The sequence below is a fragment of the Pelophylax lessonae genome (genome assembly GCF_965119305.1).
Source record: "Pelophylax lessonae genome assembly, chromosome: 12".
Lineage (NCBI taxonomy): Eukaryota > Metazoa > Chordata > Amphibia > Anura > Ranidae > Pelophylax > Pelophylax lessonae.
Window position 1 is genome coordinate 132,873,544 of NC_138779.1, and position 24,816 is coordinate 132,898,359.

General features: G+C 43.4%; 1 protein-coding gene across 1 annotated transcript in view; it reads left to right on the top strand.

Moving 5' to 3' along the window:
* The window catches only part of LOC309568585 (T-cell surface glycoprotein CD3 gamma chain-like), a 35,663-nt gene extending 12,243 nt beyond the window's left edge, over positions 1 to 23,420 (top strand). The window contains exons 2-5 of the mRNA XM_082274291.1: positions 2,290 to 2,481; positions 11,592 to 11,723; positions 17,078 to 17,121; positions 23,191 to 23,420. Of these exons, the coding sequence (XP_082130417.1) occupies positions 2,290 to 2,481; positions 11,592 to 11,723; positions 17,078 to 17,121; positions 23,191 to 23,256 (434 nt within the window). The 3' untranslated portion in view covers positions 23,257 to 23,420. The remainder of the gene's footprint in view (positions 1 to 2,289; positions 2,482 to 11,591; positions 11,724 to 17,077; positions 17,122 to 23,190) is intronic.
* The last annotated feature ends 1,396 nt before the right edge of the window (positions 23,421 to 24,816 follow it).

A 24,816-nucleotide genomic window follows, 5' to 3' on the forward strand; every position in this document is an offset into this window, starting at 1 on the left:
GGGCAGCGGATGTCAGCGGAGACATCTCCGCTGACACCCACTGTTATACGCTTCCGATCCTATCCGTGAACTCCGGACGAATGGAAACCCTATTTTCCATCTGTCCAGCGGATAGGATGGGATTGCATGAGAACGGACAGGCGGTCCGTTCTCATCCGATTCCCCCATAGAGGACAGCGGGGATCTGACAGCTCCGTCTCTGCACACAAGCGGAGATGGAGCTGTCATCCGTCTTCTCAGTGGGGATCGGTGGATCGATTCCCCGCTGAGCAGAACGGCTCCATCGGCGGATGCAGGCCATGTGAAAGGAACCTAACACAATTTAGTTAGTATAGGTGTTACGAGGGGGGAAGGGGACAGTTTTAAGACTAGTTAGGCATATTGCCAGTATTCAACTTTAAGTAAATACTTAAAATGAAAGGATAAGTTCACCTTTTTACAAAATATAATAAATGCACATTTTTTTGCAGGTAAAAAAATATGTATTTATTATTTTTTGTTGTAGGAACCTGTAAAGCATTACAACAGCGATCAGCAGATCACTGATGCCATGCAGGTCTTCTGTAGACCGGTCAGTGTATCTGCTTGCTTGTACCTCCTATGGGCAAGCCAATGCACTGTGACAGGAAGAATTAATGATTTACTACAGCGTTCATACCGGCCTTAGCTGATGTCGGGACTTGTAGTTTTCTATATACAGAATACTGTAAATAAGTGATGTGGCCGGGTGGAGTGGAACCCCACGCAGCCTCATTTAAAAAAAATGTTGACACCAGGTGCGGGTTGAAGATCCCTGCTAGCTGTCAAATCGGGGGATCATGGGGGGGCCTGTCTTTTTATAACATGTTACACCCTGAATATGGGTGTATTATGTAACATGTTATGAAAGCTGAACTTATCCGTTAAGTGAGTAAATACCTCACCAACCATGGTGAACATGAACAATGTGTTCACCAGTGTAAGGCAAGGCCTGGATCTTACAATAACTTCTATACCAGCCTTTCACAACCTTTTCAACACAGAGGAACCCATGACACATTAGTGACATCATTGGGAATCATTACCCCCTTTTAGATAGCTAAAAGGAACAATGGTGTCATTGGGAACTTATCGGAGAGGTAGAAATTGCCCAATGCTCAAGGAACCCCCAGCAACCTCAGGAGGAACCCTGATTAAGAAACCCTGTTCTATACTAAAGCAAGCCATACAATCTTAGACTTGACAGGTTCCTTTATCCATGCTATATAGCGTAGATGGATGAAGCTCCTGTTGCTCCTATATTGGATGCAGCCGCACTTTGGGGAAAATGTTTCATCTGGCTCCTTTGATCTATCACCAAGGATTTAGGCAAATACGACAATGCTTAGGACAAATTGTCCTTTACACCTATGTTACCGTTGAATGTTACAAATTTACAGAGAGAAACTCCTTCTGTATCTGTTCATATTTTTGCACAGACTTTTGGATATGAAACCATCTATTTTTACTTGTTACTTCTATATAAGAAAATTCAAGTGAAAGAAAAATATGTAAAAAAAATATGTATTTTTCTTTCCATTATTCTTAAAATGCTAAATAAAAAAGTTATAGAAAGGATTCAGGTAGGAGGGTGGCAATAGGGCCACTCACAAAGTGGCTCTTCAGGAACTGGCTGATATGTACATAGTGTGTGGCAACTTTAGTGAAGTCCTGCCACAGAAGGCAAGGAGCTTCTATGATGCATTCTTCTTCTCTCCCCCCCCCCCCCCTCCGGGCCAGAATTCACACTCCTCGTCCTTTTTGTGCCTCCTTTGTTTAGATGTATTTAGTCTTTATCAATCTTTTTTTTCTGCCCTTTGGCTCCTTCCCACTAGCGACAACAGCTCCTCTGAAAAGCAATCCACGCTTGGAAAGCTTTTCAGAGATGTTTGACAGGTGGTGAGGAGGAAATATGTTGCTTCCTCCCATCCTGTTTTAATCCTACAAATGCGCCACCACCACACTGCAACTTTGTGCATTTCACACGCTTGTGATTATTCATTGACCATGTGCATGAGGCCTAAAACTATAAACAATGTGTTAGAAAGAAGAAGTTGGATAATCACTTCTTGCATTGCTAATGGCTGCAGTATTAAAGTGTATGTAAACCCAAACAATCAATTTATTCTGTCTGATCTCTTTTTGGTTTGTTAAATGTAACATTGAAATCATTTTGTAATTCTCTCATTTGCATTTGTCTTCTTAAGTACTTGCAATATTTATTCATTATTATTATTATTTTATTATTTATCTTTATTTTATCTTCCCCAGTAAAAGAAATCAATGATGAACTAGCCTTGAAGTGTCCTTATACCACCTGTATATGGAAACATGAAGGCATTGTTATGGGACCTAAGCCTTGCTTACTGAATTTAGGTTCTGTGTGGAATGATCCTCGTGGAACCTACTCATGCCAGGAGAACGAGGAATCCAAAAAAGTGTTTATTGATGTGTACGTGAGAAGTAAGTATGTACTATGCTACAGTTTTTAGCTGGAAAAAAAAAAGCCCAGTACAATAAGTCATTTATTTTTGGTTCATGTCTTCTTTATATACTGTATTTACATACACACACACATACAGTATATACATTTGAGGTTCCATTATATACTGTATGTACAAACACACATATATATATATACATTTGAGGTTCCGTGGGGCTAAGGACTTTTTGCTCTCCTATGTGTGATAATATTGGGCGTCCAAGTGGCCGATCAGCAACTACTATGTTGCCATATGGGGAAAAAAAAAGAAGGAACTGACTAATGCCACCCTATTTGGAAGTATTGGTTAAAGAAGTAACATCAAAAGTGTTTTTGAATAGATGCTGTAAATATAACACTTTAAAAACTCCACGTTTTTTTCTTTTTTGTTTTTTTTTAACCACTTCACTACTGGGTACTTTCACCCCCTTCCTGCCCAGGCCAATTTTCAGCTTTCAGAAATGTCGCATTTTGAATGACAATTGCGCGGTCATGCACTGTAACACCGTACACAAACAAAATTTTTATAATTTTCCCCGCAAATAGAGCTTTCTTTTGGTGGTATTTGATCACTAATGGGTTTTTTCTTTTTTGCTAAACAAATTAAAAAAAAAGACGGCAAACAAAGAAAAAGTTTTTTTTCGTTTATGTTATAAAATTTTGTAAATGAGTAAGTTTTCTCCTGCACTGACGAGCACTGATAAGGCTGCACTGACGGGCACTGATGGGCACTGATGATGAGGCACTAATATGCAGCACTGAGGGAGCACTGATAGTTGACACTGAAATGCAGCATTATTGGGCACTGATAGGTGGCACTTATGGGTGGCACTGATGGGCACTGATAGATGGCACTGATAGGCAGCACTGATGAGGAGGCACTGACAGGCATTACTAATGGGCACTGATTGGCATCCCTAATAGGCACTGATTGGCATCTTTGAAGAGCACTGATTGGCATCCCTAGTGGACACGGGTTGGCATACCTGGTGAGCATGGGTTGGCATCCCTGGTGGGCTCTTGTGGGCATCCCTGGTGGGCTCTAGTGGGCATCCTTAATGGGTCTGCACTGATAATCAATGTGCTGATTATCAGTGCAGATCCCCCCTGTCAGGAGAGCCACAGATTGGGAACTAAGGAAAGCCGATAAACGGCACTTCCTGGTTATGATGTGACATTGGACACAGCTGATCACATGGTAAAGAGCCTATGTCATAGGTTCTTTACCGGGATCAGAGATGCAGTGTGTCAGAGCAACACACCGCACCACCGATCGCCGCTATGCGCGCACTCGCAGGCGGCTTATCCTGCTGGACGTCATATGACGCCCAGTCAGGATAACTTAACCACTTTCCGGCCTTCATTCTGTTATATGACGAGCGGGAAATGGTTAAACTTGCCTTTTAATACATTTTCCATCTTGTAAAGTGCAAGTCACATGATCGCTGCTGATTCCTGATCTATTCAGGGACCTGCTGGTGGGCGTATATAGAGTTAGACATGGCAGCTTCAGAAAGAGGAGAGGAGGAGCAGCTGGCTGGAGAGGACACAGTCTGCCAAAAAAGGAGGGATGGGCGGGGGCATGGTTAAACACTGACCACAAAACATACAGGCACGCTGTGCAATTGGACAACATGCCTGTATCTGACTGCAGGATGACAGGGGACGTAAACTGATCACACTACAATGGATCAGCTGCCATGCTTAGCATGGTCAGTTTACTATAAGGAAGAGGAGAACTAGCTGGGTCAACCAGGTAATAGAAAAAAAACGGGAGGCACAGAAACATTAGGTTTGCTTCACATTGCTGCAATCCATTTTTGATCTGATTTTCAGTGTGATTTTGTAGTGCAACTTGGATGTGGATTGTATATTCTTTGGGGACATAATCACACTGGAATTGCACCAAAGTAGTCCAGGAAACTTTTCCAAATTTTTACCGTGCTGAGTTGCATTGATGTTACTAAGCACCATTGAAAACAATGTGATTTCCATTGTCATGCGATTCTGTGCAACTTAAGCCGCATATCGCATTAGTGTGAACAGGGTCTTAACAATATGAAAAAGCAAATAGACATACAGAGACAGAGCAATGCTTTTAATATTTTTAGATTTACGATCACTTTAAGTCACTTCATGTCAAACTCAAGCAAGATGAAGCACATTAAATGCAATGTGCTTTCAGGGAGTCACTTTGACCTGGCACTGGGTTACTTTTATTACTTCAGAGTCCCTTAAGCTGGCCACAGACAGTTTGAATCTCGGCTGGTTCAGCAGGGACTGGCCGAGATTTGAATCATGTATGGCTAGACTGAATGTACCCAAGTTGATCGATCAATCAACCTGGATACAACCAGCCTGTCAGATTTTACACGCGATTATTGCTAGCAGCTATTATAGGCGCTAGCAGTCATTACAGTGTTCTCCTGGAGGGGACAGCTCCCCCATCCCCCTCCTGGGAGAACACAATGGCTCTGCATAAGGGAATCTCCCATCAACACTGACTGAGTGACAAGTCTCTCCAATCTATGGATGAAGCTATTGGCTTCTGGGATGTTTTTGTTTGCTTTTGCATTCACAATGATTTGCGTGGGGAAGAGTGACTCCAATGCAAATTAAAGAATAAGGGCCCGTGTCAATGGGCTTTTGTTTACTTTAAGCTGGTTTTACATTCCCATTTAAGTCTATAGGAATACAAAACCCATTTGAATCAGGTAGGAAGGAGGTCAGTTGCAGGTTAAATGCACATATCAATAAATTCTGAATCAATAGAAAATTAATAAATGCAGGACTATCTACAAATGAAAATCACAAAAAAAAAACTATTAGGCCTTATGCACACTGGACGTTTTTACAGCTGCTGTTTTTGGCGTCAGACATTTTTTTCTGCAGCCAGTAAACTGCCCAGCATGTTATCCTATGTGTCCATGCACACATAGCCTGTAATCATCAGTTTTTGGCAGGGGCGTTTTCTGGCTGGAAAAAAAACCCCAGAACTAGTGGGTTTTGAGAGGAGTTTTCAGCTGTAAAAACGTTCTCACTTTGATAAAAGCTGAAAAACGCCAAAAGACGTGGATATTCAATGTTTATCAATGTTTTTGAGCCACAAGCTTTGTGGGAGTATAATTTTGCAAAAAAAAACTATAAAATGCTGAAAAATGCTACTGCAAAAAAGCTAAAAAAAGCTCCTTCTACAGCTACAGCTTTCTACTGGCGTTTTGTCCAGTGTGCATGAGGCCTTAAAAACATCAACCCCCCAGTGCAGTGTTATGGGACACAACACACAGTATCTGTGAACATACAGTGATGTGGACTACAAATTCCTTGTTACTACAATACCACATGGTGCAATAAGATGGTGCAATAAGATTGTGATGTGTACAATTATCTTAAAAGGCGATTGCACTGTCATATAGTAGAGTGTATGGCCAACTCAACACTACCCTTTTCCCAAATACACAATAATGCTGCTCTAAGGTGTCTCTGTCGCTCCTTCAGCTGAGTGGAGACACCCTAAGACACAAAGACAGGTGAAAATAAAGGGAAAAAGCATAAAAAGAAGAAAAGTGAAGGCAGCCATCACATTTAAGAAATTATAAGCTCATACGTATACATATATATATATATATATATATATATATATATATATATATATATATATAGTATCTCACAAAAGTGAGTACACCCCTCTTATAAGCTCATACTTTTGTAAATATTTTATTGTATCTTTTCATGTGACAACACTGAAGAAATGACACTTTGCTACAATGTAAAGTAGTGAGTGTACAGCTTGTATAACAGTGTAAATTTGCTGCCCCTCAAAATAACCCAACATACAGCCATTAATGTCTAAACCGCTGGCAACCAAAGTGAGTACACCCCTAAGTGAAAATGTCCAAATTGGGCCCAATTAGTCATTTTCCCTCCCCATTGTCATGTGACTCGTTAGAGTTACAAGGTCTCAGGTGTGAATGGGGAGCAGGGGTGTTCAATTTGGTGTTTTAGCTCTCACTCCCTCATACTGGTCACTGGAAGTTCAACATGGCACCTCATGGCAAAGAACTTTCTGAGGATCTGAAATAAAGAATCGTTGCTCTACATAAAGATAGCCTAGGCTATAAGAAGATTGCCAAGACCCTGAAACTGAGCTGCAGCACGGTGGCCAAGACCATACAGTGCTTTAACAGGACAGGATCCACTCAGAACAAGCCTCGCCATGGTCGACCAAAGAGGTTGAGTGCACATGCTCTGCATCATATCTAGAGGCTTTGGGAAATAGCCAATATTGAAGGGGTGGGGGGTCAACCTGTCAAAGCTCAGACCATATGCCGCACACTGCATCAAATTGGTCTGCATGGCTTTAGTCCCAGAATGAAGGCTCTTCTAAAGATGATACACAAGAAAGCCTGCAAACAGTTTGCTGAAGATAAGCAGACTAAGGACATTGATTACTGGAAAAATGTCCTGTTGTCTGATGAGACCAAGATAAATATATTTGGTTCAGATGGTGTCACGCGTGTGTGGTGGCAACCAGGTGAGGAGTGCAAAGACAAGTGTGCATTGCCTACAATCAAGCATGGTGGTGGGAGTGTCATGGTCTTGGGCTGCATGAGTGCTGCTGACACTGGGGAGCTACAGTTCATTGAGGGAAACATGAATGCCAACATGTACTGTGACATACTGAAGCAGAGCATGATCCCCTCCCTTCAGAGACTGGGCCGCAGGGCAGTATTCCAACATAACAACCCCAAACACACCTCCAAGACAACCACTGCCTTGCTAAAGAAGCTGAGGGTAAATGTGATGGACTGACCAAGCATGTCTCCAGACCTAAACCCTATTGAGCATCTGTGGGGCATCTTCAAACGGAAGGTGGAGGAGTGCAAGGTCTCTAACATCCACCAGCTCTGTTATGTTGTCATTGAGGAGTGGAAGAGGACTCCAGTGGCAACCTGTGAAGCTCTGGTGAACTCCATGCCCAAGAGGGTTAAGGCAGTGCTGGAAAATAATGGTGGTCACACAAAATATTGACACTTTGGGCCTAATTTGGACATTGTCACTTAGGGGTGTACTCACTTTTGTTGCCAGCAGTTTAGACATTAATGGCTGTGTGTTGAGGTATTTTGAGGGGACAGCAAATTTACACTGTTATACAAGCTGCACACTCACTACTTTACATTGTAGCAAAGTGCAATTTCTTCAGTGTTGTCACATGAAAAGATATATTAAATATTTAGGAAAATGTGAGGGGTGTACTTACATTTGTGAGATACTGTGTATATATATATATATATATATATATATACATACAAAGTATATATACAGTAATACCTTGGTTTGCGAGTATAATTCGTTCCAGCAGCATGTTTGTAATCCAAAACACTCGTATATCAAAGCAAATTTTCCCATAAGAAATAATGGAAACTCAGATGATTCGTTCCACAACCATTTATTGGTATAAATAAAGATATGCTGCTATCATATATAAAGTACATTACTGTACAGTATAAGCATGCCATCCTCTCTGTTAAATAACATTATGTGTCCCTCTGTCTGTACTGTATATAAAGATGACGATTTATACTGTATCAGAGCGTCTGCCGCCGCTCGTGTGACTCCTCGGCTCTCTGCTTCTCTCCTCCCCTCCTCACCAGATGACGTCAGCGGGCGTGATCAGCCCCACCCGCCAGGGAGGGCAGAGAGATGAGGAGTCACATAAGCGCCGGGAGACACTCCGATACAGTAGAAATCAGCATCTTTTATATACAGTACAGGAACAGGGACACATAAATGGTATGTAACAGAGGGGATGGCATACCTATACTGTACTAAACTGCTCGTATATCAAGACAGTGCTCACATATCAAGACAGGTTTTTTTTTTTTTTAATGTTGCTCATTTTTCAAAATGCTTGTAAACCAGGTTACTCGCAAACCAAGGTATTACTGTGTATATATATATATATATATAATTTATTTGTTTTTGGGTTTAATACTGCTTTAAAAACTCTCCCAGGTGCTACTGTACAAGGGATTATAAAATGGCTGATGTCATATTGAATTTACTGTAGGTTCTTATAGTTGTTGCATATAAAAATACACCTAATGCTTTATTATAAACAAATCCATAGCTGCTTTTTTTGAGTATACTTTTTATAGCTGACTGGAATTCAGTTTTAGAATACAGTTGACCCAAAACCATTATAGTTTTTCTTTAAAGCTATTTAAGCAATAAAAAGCTGGTTGGGATTCTAGCCGTCCCTACTCTCCTAAAAAAAAAAAAAAAATGTAAAGAGTATCTAAAACCACAATAATATTTCTATATATTGCAGCTTACCAGTTCTTGTGGTGACTACTAGAGATGGGCCGAACACTCCCCCTGTTCGGTTTATAGCAGATCTCTCAAACAGAGGAAAAGTTTGAACTGCAAACTCCATTGAAGTCTATGGGAGCGGAATGTGATAAATCAAAAGTACCCATTTTCAAGGCTTATATGCAAGTAATTGGTCATAAAAAGGGTGTGGGGGCCCAGGTACTGCCCCGGGGACATGTATCAATGCAAAAATATTTTTTAAAAATAATGTTTTTTTAAAGGAGCATTGATTTTATTGATGCCTAAAGTAAAACAATAAAAATGAAAAATTCCTCTAAGTATAGTGGGGGATCTCAGGCCTTAGTCTGCCTGTAAAGTGGCATGTATAGAAGCCTACTGTAGAAAAAAATGAAATTTCTAAAGAAAAAAAATGAGTCAAATCACATTTAAATTAACTCGGCCACTGGCTATTAAAAAGAGATAAAGAAACAAATGGCGTGGGTTCCCCCCTTCCCCCTCCTTGCATACCAGGCCCTCTGGGTCTGGTATGGATTGTAAGGGGAACCCCACGCCAAATATTAAAAAAAAAGGGCGTGAGGTCCCCCCCAAAATCCATACCAGACCCTAGGTGTGGGATTCCCCTTAAAATCCATACCACACCCAAAGGGCCTGGTATGGACTCGGGGGGGGACCCCACACTCTTTTTTTTTTTTTTGTATTGCCGGTAATAATTTTCTTTTCTTTCAGCTGTCAGCAGGGAAGCCTGCTGACAGCTGATGACTCATTCATTGTTAAGGATATGGCGGCTGCTTGCCGGGCCCCGCTTTTTAACAACATATTGTCTGTGCGCTTGGCGGGTGAACATCCTGCTGATTGCACAGGAAATTCGGTTGTTCGGCCAACACCCAAACGGGCGATGTTCGGGCCAAACTTTTGCTCGGCCCAAACATTTCACGCGACACTAGTGACTACATATGACTACATGACTACATATGTTTTTTCTTTCCAGGCTTATATTTTTTTTTTAGTTTCACTTGGTGATTCTGCCAGTAACACACTTCCTGTTTAAGGTGACTACAGTGATAAAACTCACTCACTGTACCTTATCTGTGGAAGAGCAACATTGTTACCAGATTCTTGTTTTTGCTCCTGATTAAGACTACAGGACACCCCCCCCCCCCATACACACATCTCTAAAGCATAGGAGGTGTTCTGCAGCTCGCTGAAATGGACTGGGCAGGGCTAAAAACAATGCAAAACATTTCAGTGCAGCAAAGGCAGAACACACAGGATGTTTCAAGTTCACTGGATTGTCTGTGTTGTGGTTGGATATTTTCAACCACTTCTTGATTGGTGAAACCATTGTCACCAGGGCTGAAAGTAAGGGTAAATCCCCATTTAGCAGGTTTTCCAGGCATTGGGCCTGCTGTGGGTCTGCCATTGTTACCGATTACCTCTCCAGCCCATGTGAGGTGCGACCCTGGGTGTGAGAACTGAGTCATTGACAACTCTGGCATCTTTGTTTTGTTGTTTTATTGTATTTAAAGGTGATGGGAGAAGGGAATGAGTGGGATACTCCTTTAGGCTCAACTAAGTACAACTTGGGACTTTATCGAGAAAAATGTCTGTCAACGCTGTCTTGACACCAGATGACGTTAGCCAACCCTCACTGATGCTTAGAACACACTGTAACTTGAAAGAAGTGCTGAATCCTTGACTTTAAGTCCAGAAGACCCAGGGCTGTAGAATATTGAACTGCTGACACTGCTGCACGGCAAAGTCACTGACTACTCCCTCCTGCCTTGCACTGGCTTGAGGTAGCTTGTTGTGAATTCCTGTATGGCTGCAACTCTCAACTGGTACTCTGTACAATTCAGGGCCCAAACTGCAGGAGCCCCCTTTACACTTTTAGCTCTTCAGGGTCCACTGACTATGTTCCCCCTCTGTCACTTCAGGGTCCTCAACCTAGGTACCCCCTTTCAGCTAGCTGATGACTGGATCCTAGAACCTTCTCCGGAATGGTCCCCTCTAACACTTCAGGCAGACCCCCAGGGGCAATCCTCAGTACTCACGACCTGTGTAGGCTTTCCTGGGACTGGACCCCTCTCTCTCTCCGCTGGTTCTCGGCACACCGGATCCTCAGCTCAACTCAGCACTCTCTGGACTCTCAGCCGACACACCGAGATATCCGCTTCCTTAGATAGGAGGAGAGACAGCCGTTCTCCCCCTCCTGGGACTCTGCTCCCGCCAAAGACGCTGAGTCATGCGCCCCCTTCAGACTTATACCCTCCCCCAGAATCCTCTGCGGCAGAATCTGCCTTTTGGGGTAGATACAAGTCCAAATGTACCTCTAATTGGGTTTCCTCCACTGCCCTATCAGAAGCCTCCAATAGAGCCAGTGGGGAGACTCCCCTTCTCAGGAGACACACTTGGGAGCCATGACAACCTACCTGACAAAAAGAAACATGGCCCTGCTGTTAGGCAGACAAGGCCTACTATGCATTTATCTAGCACCTACCTGTAGGGTGTTACACCCAGATAATAGTAAAAGCCCCAGAGGGGTTCTAACTGGTCCTCACTTAATCCAACACAAAAAAAACTGTTTTGACCGGACATACACTGTAATTATATTGAGCATTAAGACCTATTTACCTATTCGTTATAATAATAAAGTTATTTGTTGCCTTCTTTTCCATGAGTATTTCCTGTCTTGATAAAAAAATACCTGAAGAACTTAACAAACAGACTTTTACTTTATATTTACTTTATATTTTGTTAGAGTGTCAGAACTGCATAGAACTGGATGTTGGAACAATCTCCGGATTTATAATTGCCGATATAATCATGATTGGCTTTATTGCCGCGGCTGTGTATTTTGTTTCTGGCTCTGAGACCCGAAGACCTGGAAGAGGTTAGTTGACTTGCAGTTGCATAATGTATATATGTATACATGTTTTATAGTTATATACTGTGCACAATAACAGACATTTGATTTTTCCATTCATTACCCCTTCATGATGAAGATAAAACAAATCTTAACACCTAAACACAGTTTTGCAACTTTGCCATGAGTAAAACTGTACATATCCTCGCAACCACTTAAGCTGGTCATACATGGATTAAAATGATTATCACCTAGAAGAAAATCAGATTTGTAATACTTTCAATTCCTTTTGTAATCTTTTTGGCATGTATCAGTGCAGAAAAAGAAAATGTAAAATGTGTCCATATCTCACACATAGACAGAAGTGATTTTCAGATAACAGAGGCAATGTTTACAATCTGAGGGTGTTTTATAACTGTTCCTCAGAATTTAATCATTGCCTCACATGTACTTGCGGCCTTTTGTTACATAGGCCCCACTATTAGAACAGTACACAGGTGGTTACCACACCCATAGAAGACTTATCAAATTAGGAGATGTAGATCATAGTGTGCCAAGACACTTTTCTTTGAAACACGACAAGTCTACAGAAGGTTTAGGTAGTAGCACCGAAGGTATAAACAACATGTGAAAGACCTGCCACCGAAGCTTTATAAATTGTATGTTGAATGTTTGTAGGGTCTGTCATTACCTCCCGCTTTGTACCAAGCTCACTCATTGTACTGCTGCCTAAATCGGGTAAGGACCTAACACTGTGTGCCTCCTAATCCATTACTGAATTATGATTTGAGAATTCTTACCAAATAAATGGCCCCTAAAACGATGAATGTGTTGCCTTCTCTAATCAACATTGATCAAAATGGTTATATGCGCAGGAAATCGACAGATATAAATATACGTAGGGTTTTTATGCATTTGCAAATCCCCTAAAATCCTCCACATGAGTGCTGGTCACCCTGGACATAGAAAAGACATATGACTTAGTCAATTGGATTTATATGTCCACTGTACTGGAAGTTATGGGCTTCGGGTTAAACTTTAACAAATGGTGTGAGGTACTGTATAAGTCCCCTACGACACAAATTAAATTGCGAGGCAGCCTCTCTTCCTCTTTCCCTGTCAGAAGAGGGAAAGACAAGGGTGGTTTAATGATGCTTTAATGATGGAACCCATTGCGCAAGCAATTAGAACCTCATCTCAAGTGGAGGGAATTAGAGTAGGCCCCATCGCAAAAAAACTGGCACTGTATGTGGACGATCTAGTCCTCCTCTTAGTAACCCAGGTCTTTTCCTTAAGAAGAAAAGGATATTTTTTTTAACGCAAATTGGGACAAGTCTCAAATTCTTCCCATAGATAGTAGAGCCTGAATAGCAGCTACTGCTAAAATTGATGAATAATTTTAAATATCTTGGAGTTTATGTCTCTACCCTAGTCTCTGAATACTGCGATTTGAATTACCTGCCACTCCTACATACTGCAAAGAAGAAGATTAAGGCCTGGGACAACCTGCCTCTCTCCCTTATAAGAATATGGACTGGGTCATCTTCACCTGGGGGTACCTCTCCCGCAGAATGTGCTTATCAATGCCTGGGACCAGGTGGAGACTGCAGTCATGTGAAGACTCTAACATTGAGGCAGTTCCCCGACTTAGACATAAGCCTTCAATGTGTGCAGTAATAAACGTACAGAGTTCCTATGAAAAACAACCTGTCCCATGTCACTACGCATTGTAACGTGTATGTTTGCATTTAGAGGGACGTGTTGAGCCTGCGCCCACTCTACCAGTCCAGCATACCTCTGTTTCCTCACTCCCAGTAACAAAATGGGATCCTGCCATGAACATAGCATGGACCTCATGCGTGCACTCATTAACTCTTTCACTTCATGTACCTCGTGACCAGGCCATAGATCTCCAAAATGATTCAGTTGCTATTAGAAACCAATCGCCATAGGACCTGTCAACTATAACAGGTACAAAGCCTAGCAAATGGTTGCTTGTAGCTTGTTCTTACAAGTGGTACCCTCTAGCAACTACTCTCCTTTTATTGATTTGCCAAGATAACCTTTGTAACAATAGTTACATAGTTAGTTTGAAAAAAGGGCCATCTAGCCATGTATATCATCATTCATGAGTGTACATAGTAGTATTAAGGCTTTGAATTTGTGGCACCCTGTGACACCCCACTGTAAATCCCTACATATTCCATTATGGCTAAACCCTACACTCCCAACATTTTTCTCCATTTCGAAACCTATGATTTGACTTCCAAGGTGATCACGTATCTCAATGAAATTTGTGAAAATGGCATGTTGAAATTGTTTGATACTTTGAAACAGCAAAGTGTCCTCGCCAACTCATACTTGTTCCTGTACCTTCAATGGCACCACACATACCAAGTTCAATTTGGCATGTCTCCACTATCTCAAACTTCCCCTTGGTTGGAGACCAAAAAACATATTCCTTCCCTTTCCATGAAGGTCTAGACAGGTTACTTTCACAGTGGCAGGAGTAAGTCCCGGAGCTTGATGATGAGTACTGGGAGAATGTATGGGAGTATCCCATGCTGCAATTAGTCTTAACCAGGGAAATCTTAATCCCATTTAGAATTCTTCACAGAATGTATTGTACTCCTCAGTGGTTACACAGAATATATCCATCTATTCCTTCAAAATGCTGGAGATGTACAACCAATCCAGCTGAATTCACTCATGTTTTATGGAATTTTGCTTTGGATCAGATGTTTTTGGGCAAAATTACACATTTTTTTTTTCATGTTTACCACTATCCCAGTTCTCATGAGCAGTGATACCTTCATTTTTGGCCTGGTAAACACCTTGGCCCCTACTAGAACCCTAGGAACGGTATTAGGTCTGCTTTTATATTATGCCAAATTCAAATTCACATATGAATTTAGAGGTTACCCCAAGAAATTCCTTAAAGTCACCCTCTACCAATGCTTCACTGGAGGAATATTACTAGTATCAAATATGGTTTGATGTGGTTATTTGGGGGACCTCCCCTTCCAAATAAAGGTACCCCCTTTAACCTAGTTAGGGGTGATCCTGGTTGTAGTGGAATGAGTGTTGACATTCCAAAGAGCTGCTCTCAGCAAGCCAACACTTTATCTCTGTACTTATCCTGTCTGTGGCCTGTACAGAGTTCACATAGGAATGTCTGTTTTTGCTTGTTTTTATTTGTTCCATGCACCTAATGAGCCCAAATGGATCTATTTTGTACCCTTTTCTACTTGCAAATTCATAGGAAATTCACACAGAAATAATGTTAAATGCAGTGACATATCTTAAAAGATAAAATAAGAAAATATATAAAAGTTGTTACAGTATGCTGCCATTTAGTTTCTTTATTTTTATTTATTACAGGTACTTATATAGCGCCATCATTTTACGCAGTGCTTTACACATATATTGTACATTCACATCGGTTCCTGCCCTCAAGGAGCTTACAATCTAAGGTCCCTAACTCACATTCATATATAAACTAGGGCCAATTTAGACAGGAGCCCATAAACCTACAAAAGCATGTCTTTGGAGAGTGGGTGGAAACCGGAATACCCGGAGGAAACCCACATAGGCACAGATTGCATGTTGGGAGTGACTATGAAACTGACACCTTAGTGAAAAAGTAATTTTTAAAATTTTATGCATTTTCTTCAGGTAAAATTTTGAAAACAGATATTTACTACAGTGCTTTTACATGATAGAAATTGCACCATAGCGTGCCTATAATTTACAAGTAACAAGTAAATGCACATGTGGTGTATCAAAAGAAGAAGCACTGTAAATGCTGGTTTTCCCTAATTCAGATGTTGTGTATGTAAAATTAATACCTATAAATCAAAACTTTTAAGGAAACCTGTACTTGAGGAATATTGTTGTGTTGGAACCCATATTTCGAGCAATATGGTAGGGGTTAATATTGCTGGCCCTTTAAAAGAATACTAGTTGCCATACTTTGGCAGTTTGAGACACTGAACTGGAACAAGCATGCTGATTAGAAAGTCTGATCTGTCCTTGGAGGTTCACATTTATCCAGATCAGCCTTTCTCAAAACTTCTGTCCCAGAGGAACCATTGAAAAAAATGTCAACTCTCAGGGAACACCAATTTATTGGAGGTTAGTGGAAAAATGCTCCTTACATTGGTGGCCATTGGAAAGAATGACTCCTTTGCAGCGGTGGTCAGAATGTCACCATTACAAGCAAAGAATTCAGTGGGTTCATGCAGCTGTCTTCAACATTACAGTACAAGTCCAAACTGATTGTGCATAGCTATGACCAATCTCTGTTCTGCATACTAGTTCAATGTCTGTGTCTCATAAAGTATAGAATCATTGGAGGTTCCAGGAAACTAGCATTCTCAGAAGAAGAGGTTCAGTTCAATATTCTCTCATAACAGGTTTACTTTCATGAAAAAATGTCATCTGTTTGTGTCTTCTTCCAGTCAAATTTGAAAAATGGGGAATATTAAGTCTTAAAATATAGAATTCACCAGGGGAGAATTTCTGAAGCTGGTGCACACAGAATCTAGTGCAATTGTACATAGTAACCAATCAGCTTCTAAATTCTATTATCAAAGTTTAAGGCTCCTTTCACACAGATGCCTCTGTGGAATGTATTCCGCTTGCTCACGGGGGATTGCACCGCTGATCCCTGCTGAGCAGGCGGACAACAGGTCCCATCTGCTCCGCTGTGCAGAGCAGACACGGACCCGGTCCGGCTCACCTCCGATCCTACCATCCTCCCACCAGACGGATGAAAATCAGGACCACCATCCTTCTGGATTTTGCGGACAGGATCGGATCGGATAGTAGACATGTGACTGCTGACATCCGCCGCGCCATAGAGGAGAGAGGAGACTGCAAGATTCCATTAGGTCCGCCTGAAAAACTGACAGGCGGACTTGATTGGACAACCCATGTGACAGGGCCCTGAAGCTAAAGGCTGATTGGTTACTATCCACAGCTGTACCAGATTCTGCATGCACCAGTTTTAGTAAATCTCCCCCATTGAATGCTGTGATATCTACTTCTATAGATCAGTGATATTATTAGGGGTTTTTTTTTATCCTCTGCTCCTAACACCCAGAATGGTGTTGTCTGAATTGCCCATGTCATCTTGTTTATAAATTATATGATGTTCTCTTACCCACACAGCTAAAAAAAATTGAGAAAAGTTTCCTTCTATCCCCTGCATAAAACCTACACTTACATTGAGCCACGAGTAAAAAAAAAGTGGATCAGATGAACAAAGGCGCAGCGATAATCACTGTCCTTTATGGAACAATCATAGTGGCATCTCTGCAGGATTCTTCTCTTTATTCCTTTTTCATTTATTCCTTTCATATGTTTTTTTTTTTTTGCAGCTTCTGACAAGCAGAATTTAATTGAAATAGACCAAAATTATCAGGTAAGTCTGATTAGTGACATACATTTTATAATTATTATTATTATTAACCACTTGCCAACTGCCGCATGACTATATACGGCGGCAGTCAGCCCCTCACAGACAAAGTGACGTATGGGTACGTCACTAGCAGGGCCGATCCTAGGGTAACAGACGCCTGGGTGCAGAAATATTTATGGCGCCCCCACGTGGGCGTGGTCATCTTACTAACTCCTCCCCTTTTCCTAATGGGACCTGGAGGGGGGTCTCTCCAAGGAACACAGAGAGGGCCTCTGTTAGACTGTCTGTTAGAAAGACCCCCCCCCCCCCCTACCAGGACCCATTAGAGACAATGGGGTTGTATCATAGGACCTGGAGGGGGGGGTCTCTCAAGCAGAGGTCATCTCTGTGTGCATTTTAAAGTCTATGTTAGAAAGACCCCCCACCAGGCCCCATTAGAGACTACAACGAGGCCCTCTGTGTGCCTATTGGAGAGTCTCTGATAGAAAGAGTCCCCTCCAGCCCCCATGAGAAACTACATTAGAGTGTCAATGAACAATAGAAAAATAAACAATATTATATTAATTAATAGCACTTTGATGCCCAGGCCCAAGACTAGAAGACTTCACTTACCTTAAATAATGGGTACTAAGGCTGGCTGCTGGTCCTGGGGCCTGGCTTCTGGGGCTTTGCTGCTGGTCCTGAGGTCTGGCTGCTGGTCCTCCTGATTCCTGGCTGCTGGTCCTGATTCCCGGCTGCTGGTCCTGATTTTTGGGGCTGAGCTGCTGGTCCTGTTTTCCGATTGCTGGTCCTGGGGTCTGGCTGCTGGTCCTCCTGGGGTCTGGCTGCGGGGGCCTTGGGGCTGGCTTCTGGTCCTGGTTCTTGGCTGCTGGTCCTGGGGCCTGTGGGCTGGCTGCTGGTTGTTGATTCTTGGCTGCTGGTCCTGATTCCTGGCTCCTTTGTGGTGTGCCGGTCTCTGTGGTGTGCTGGGCTGTGGTACCAGTCTCTGTGGTATGCTGGTCTCTGTGGTATGCTGGTCTCTGTGGTGCCGGCCTCTGTGGTGCCGGCCTCTGTGGTCTCTGTGGTGCTGGGCTCTGTGGCCTCTGTGGTGCTTGGCTCTGTGGTTCCTGGGCTCTGTGGCCTCTGTGGTGCCGGGCTCTGTGGCCTCTGTGGTGCCGGGCTCTGTGGCCTCTGTGGTGCTTGGCTCTGTGGTTCCCGGGCTCTGTGGCCTCTGTGGTGCCGGGCTCTGTGGCCTCTGTGGTGCCGGCCTCTGTGGTGCCGGCCTCTGTGGTGCTGGCCTCTGTGGTGCTGGCCTCTGTGGCGCTGGCCTCTATGGCGCTGGCTCTGTGGTCCTGGGCTCTGTAGTGGCAGTGCTGTGCTCTGTGGGCTCTGTGGCGCTGGGCTCTGTAGTGGCAGTGCTGTGTTCTGTGGGCTCTGTGGCGCTGAGCTCTGTAGTGGCAGTGCTGTGTTCTGTGGGCTCTGTGGCGCTGGGCTCTGTAGTGGCAGTGCTGGCTCTGTGGTGTGGGCTCTGTGGCGCTGGGCTCTGTGGTGGCAGTGCTGGCTCTGTGGTGTGGGCTCTGTGGTGGCAGTGCTGGCTCTGTGGTGGCAGTGCCGGCTCTGTGGTGTGGGCTCTGTGGTGGCAGTGCTGGCTCTATGGTGTGGGCTCTGTGGTGGCAGTGCTGGCTCTGTGGTGTGGGCTATGTGGTGGCAGTGCTGGCTCTGTGGTGTGGGCTCTGTGGTGGCAGTGCTGGCTCTATGGTGTGGTCTCTGTGGTGGCAGTGCTGGCTCTGTGGTGTGGGCTCTGTGGTGGCAGTGCTGTGTTCTGTGGGCTCTGTGGCGCTGGGCTCTGTAGTGGCAGTGCTGGCTCTGTGGTGTGGGCTCTGTGGCGCTGGGCTCTGTGGTGGCAGTGCTGGCTCTGTGGTGTGGGCTCTGTGGTGGCAGTGCTGGCTCTGTGGTGGCAGTGCTGGCTCTATGGTGTGGGCTCTGTGGTGGCAGTGCTGGCTCTGTGGTGTGGGCTCTGTGGTGGCACTGCTGGCTCTGTGGTGTGGGCTCTGTGGTGGCAGTGCTGGCTCTGTGGTTTAGCTTGTCTCCCTCACTCTCCTTCCTTGAGTTTTATCTTCTCCAAGTCCCTCTGACCCCCCCTCCCCCCTGCAAGAGATAGTGTGTGTCTGTGTCTCTGCTATGTAATGATTACATTACAGACCTGAGATCCGCACGGTCCGGAAGATGCACACTGCACAGCGATCTATTCCTCCCAAGCTCCTCTGTATACAGATCAGACAGAGCCGAGGGAGGAGGGGGCGGGTTCAGACTCACTCTGCTCTGTAAAGGGCGGCTGGGGGAGGCAGATGCTGGGTGCCGTTGTTGTAAAATTTTGTCGGACCCGTGAAAAAATCGGACCTCGTCACTTCCGGTGATAGAGCATCACAAAACAGCGGATGGGAGTCGTCCGTGCGCATGCGCAGAAGACATTTTTCGAGGTTTGGCAAAATTATAACAGAGAGCGGACAGCTGATTGAGAGGAGGCGGGGCTGAGGTGCGACGGAGGATGGAGGACACATATGCAGAGCTGGTGGAGGAGGCGGGACGGAGGTGCGGCCGTGTAATATATGCAGGACTTTAGCGACTCCTTATGTTTTATTATCTTTAGCAATTATCGTATTATTTATCCTTAGGATTTCATTACATTTAGTATTTCTTATTTTGTATTATATAAATAGTAAATGTAATGAAATCCTAAGGATAAATAATACGATAATTGCTAAAGATAATAAAACAAGGAGTCGCTAAAGTCCTGCATTTATTACACGGCCGCACCTCCGTCCGGCCTCCTCTATTCAGCTCTGCAGATGACACGGCGGTGTCTTCTGTCCCACCTCAGCCCCGCCTCCTCTCATTCAGCTGCCCGCTATGTGTTATAAGTTTACCAAACCAAGATAATGTCTTATGCGCATGCGCACTTGAGACTCCTATCACCGGAAGTGACAAGGTCCGATTTTTTCACGGGTCCGAGAAAATTTTAGAACACCGTACAGAGCAGCCAGAGATCGTAGCGTGTGGGACATCAAACCCCCCACAAAAGCTACGAGGAAACCTAACTTTTCTGGCTTCTCCTGCAGGACTCGAGCCCTGACTCTGGCTGTGTGCCAAAATGACAAAAAAAAAAAAAATTTGTAGCGGCTGCAGTGAGACTCCCGCGACTTGAGGGAGATTAAAGTTATGTGCGGCATGCGCCCCCCTCACGGGCGCCTGGGCGCAGTGCACCCCCCGCACCCGCCTCGGATCGTCCCTGGTCACTAGCCTGTGAGGCTCTAGGGAGCGAGTGCGCGCCGCTGGAGGCGCGCTCCCGCTCCTGCTCGCTCACGCCCCCCCGCACGTGTGAGCGGCGGACCCGATGTCCACCGCTCACTTGCAATCATCGGTTACACCGGGAGAAAGGCAGGCGGCTAGTGTAAACACAGCCGCCTGTCATTCTCCACTGTGTAACAGCAGAGATCATATGGTCCTGCTATGTAGGACCGTAGATCTCTGCTATTACACACACAGCCACATCCAATCACAGTAAGAAGCACACCCCTAGGGACACTCTTAACCCTTCCTTCTCAAATAAACCCCTTCCCTGCCAGTGTAATTTTTACAGTAACAGTGCATATGTATAGCACTGATTACTGTAATAATGTCATTGGTACCCCCAAAAGTGTCAAAAATGTCAGTCAAGGGTCCGATCTGTCCGCCGCAATATCACAGTCCCGCAAAAAAAATGGCAGATCGCCGCCATTACTCGTTAAAAAAAAAAACAATAAAAATGACAAAAATCTTTCCCTTAGTTAGTAAACGCAATAACGTTTGCGCAAACCAATCAAAATACGCTTTTTGCAATTTTTTTTTACCAAACATATGTAGCAGAAAACAAATTGGCCTAAAATGTTAAAAAATTTTGATTTTTACATTTTTTTGGGGGGGAATTTCATATAAAAAAAATGTGAAAAATATTGTTATTTTTGCAAAATTGTTGCTCTTTTTTTGTTTATAGTGCAAAAAGTAAAAATCGCACTGGTAATAAAATACCACCAAAAGAAAGCTCTGTTTGTGAGAAAAAAAGGACATCAATTTCATTTGGGTACAGCGTTGCACAACCGCGCAATTGTCCGTTAAAGTCACACAGTGCCGAATTGCAAAATAGGTCCTGGTCAGGAAGGGGGTAAAATCTGTAAGATTCTGGTACCTCTGGTACCCTTATTTTCCACTTTTCTTTCAAATATGCGTCCCACCTTTCTAATTAGGTGGTACGCATACACCTTTAAGATGGATGACGTCATCGCCGAGCGCCGCAGAGCGGCTATTTCAACCGCCGGCGTTCTCTCTCACATCGTTCGTTCTAACCGCCTGGTTAGTTCGTTCTAACCGCACGGTTAGTTCGTTCAAGCCGTCAGCAAAGCAGCCATACTTGATGTCACTCGCTCCTGTATCTCGCTACCTGAACTAGTTTCATCACTGATCCCATATCTCGCTACCGGATCACTCTTGGCTTACTGCTTTCACTCTCTATTCCTGCCGTGTGTCCACATGCTTACAAGCTTGCCTTGCTACCGGAACCTCCAGCTATTCTCTTTTACTTGGAAACAGACCGGAAACTCGCTACCGATCCCTGTATCTCGCTACTGGATCACTCCCTTACTACTGGACCCTGCTACTACTAACTTTACTAGTGATAAGTACCCCACAGGGGAATCCTCTATAACCTTACTTACACTATCTACCTCTGCACATAAGGACTGTTACTATCTATGCATACTAATTCTATCATCTGCACTGTTACATAGATTGCTAGGTCTTGAGTCTACTACCATCTATCCTTGCACTGGGTTAGTCTATCCTGTATTTGTCATCTGCTGTCCTCACCACCTGTTACCATACTTGATTACTAACCTATCTGCATTCTACCTAATACCATCTAATACTCTCCTGAACATTTCTATCAAGTGCTTGCCATCTCTGTCACTGTTCACACCTGTCCCTTCAGCACATCATCTTCATACTGTTATATACATCCTATCACTCCAGGAACATCTTATTGAGTGTGTATATCTGTATGCTGAAGCTGACAGGCCCACAGTGATGAGTCTGGAGAGTTGGATCTGGTTATTCAACACATCTCTACATGACTACTGAGTGGAGATTCTGCAGCTGCAAATCCAGCCTACTACAAAAACGCAGGAGCGTTACAAAATCTTCCGGGGCTTAAGTGGTTAATATAATATTAGCGGAGACAGCTTTTCATTCTATAGGTATAGGTAGCATTGATAGCAGCTGCCTTTTCTACTGTTTGGCCACTTCCTGCACTTAGCTTCTTACTGTGAAATGAAACAGTCTTTGCAGTCACCAGGTGTCTCCTCTACTCTGTATCTTTAGGGCTAATGCACACAGATTTTAGGGGAAAAAAGTGTTATCAGAAGATGATAGTATGCACTTTCTAATGTAATACTACACACATACATTTACACTATTGTAGTCAGTTACATCTAGTTTTGTTTTTATTTGATAGCATTTTTCTTGATGATGTGGTGCACTTCACAATAAATTCACAAGTAGTGCTGACAATCTATAGTAAATGTCATGTTACTGGAAATCAATATGTCCAATATGTCCTAAAATAAACACCATACCAACTACTCCAAAGTTTTTGTTGCTTTTTATTGACCTTGCTGGGGGAGTTTTAGCCCATTGTTCCCCGGGGCAGAAAAGCAGGGAAAAACTTCCATCCCTTCTATAGTGACAATTGTCTAATGGGCGATTTAATTCACTTTGGTGAGCTTGAAATACGCATAAGAAGTGAAGAAAAGTCTCCCCTAGGGGACACAGACAGCCAAAAAAGGTTTTTATTTTAAATCGAAAAAATATTTTATTAGAGTTTATTTATTTTTATTAAAAATAAACAATTTAAAAGGATTTTATCCCTTCACAGCTCTATCCAGTATAAGTATAAAAAAATAGTTTGGGTTTTAAAATAAAGTATATCTTGAAATTAACATTTTTATAATTGTTGATGATTTTTTTATTGCCTTATTTGAATGCTTTTTTTTCCCTTCTCAGGAACTAGGGCCACGTCGGAATGATGAATACAGTATGCCAGCCATGCGTACAAGAAATGCTAATTAATCAAATAACAATGGAAAAAGTAAATATTCTGTTTAGCACTTAAGCTGGAAAATCTTTTTGCTGTAATGTCACCAGGGGAAATATTAAGCTTTGCACATTCTAGAGATATACTTATGGAACATGTTATGTATTTGATATGAGCTAATAAAATTGTTGAAAAAGCAGTTTTCCAGTAACATCATTTCTTAAGAAGAGAGTAATGGGGTTTACTACTAATGATTGCCGAAGCATGAATTAGCATCTATCAGTATGAGTCACTTTTGGCAGGTTTTCCTGACGCAAAGAGAAAAAAAGGTGACAGGGGAGGGAGCTCCAGCTGATTGACAGCTTCAGCTCTGTACCTGTGTGCTGTGTGAAGGGGGTGTGTCCCTTCCCTCCAATCAGCAATCACTGGGTTCTGCAGAGTATAACTTGAGCTCTCTGCCCCCTGATATCTGGAAGCTCAGACAAGCTGTAAACATTCTGCACTTTGAATGGATGTAAGAAGAGATGGCTGCAGATAAACTGGTACAACGTACGTAGGAGGATTTGTTTCATTTCTGTGTATCACCTGAGGCCAGTTACTTCACTGGCGGGCGATTGGCTTTCAGATAAGAGTGGTCCCAGCGGCGGATTCGCCGTGGGATCACCCTTACGGTGCAGCTGAAGAGGTGCCCCCCTGCCGCGTCCCGGCCGTTTTCCCCGCTTACCGGACCCGCCAGCAGCGGGGAAAACAATGCGGTCCCGAGTCCTCAGAGACAGGAAGTCGAGTGAGGGCAAGATGGCCCTCACTGGACTCTATGGCCTTGGAGAACCAGAGCGACGTCAAATGTCATTGCCTAGCAACCGGTTTAAAGGGCCGATTATTTTTCAATGTTTTTTTTTTTTTTCTTTTTTAGGCTCCTTTCACACGGCCGCTCCGTGTGAAAGGTCCGCTGCGGGACTTTTTTTTTTTTTTTTCCACGGAGCGGATGACATTTCTGTCATCCGCTCCGTGTGCCCGCATATCATCCCATCCGTTTGCGGATGATATGCGGACATAATGTATGTCTATGCCACTGCGGATGTCAGCGGATGACACCGCTGACATCCGATTTTCCTTCCTTTCCGTTTTTTACACGGAAGGAAAAATAGGGTTCTGTTCCGTTCATAAAAACAGAACAGAACTGACAGGAGGAAAATCGGGTGTCAGCGGATGGTATTCCGCTGACACCCGCAGTGCCATTCACTTACATTGATGTCCGCAAATCATCCGCAAAAAAATAGGATGATTTGCGGACACACGGAAAGCGGCTGAGCGGCCGTGTGAAAGGACCCTTAGTGTAGTTGTGAGGTCTGAGGTCTTTTTGACCCCAGATCACACAATAAAGAGAACCTGTCATGCCTTATTCTATTATAAGGGATGTTTACATTCCTTGTAATAGGAATAAAAATGATCAAAACATTTTTTTTTTTTAAAAACTGTGTAAAAATAAAAAATAATAAATAAAATAACTAGGGAAAAAAAAATTAAAGTGCCCTATCCCCGTTAGCTTGTGTGCAGAAGCGAGTATATACGGAAGTCCCTCCCACATATGTAAA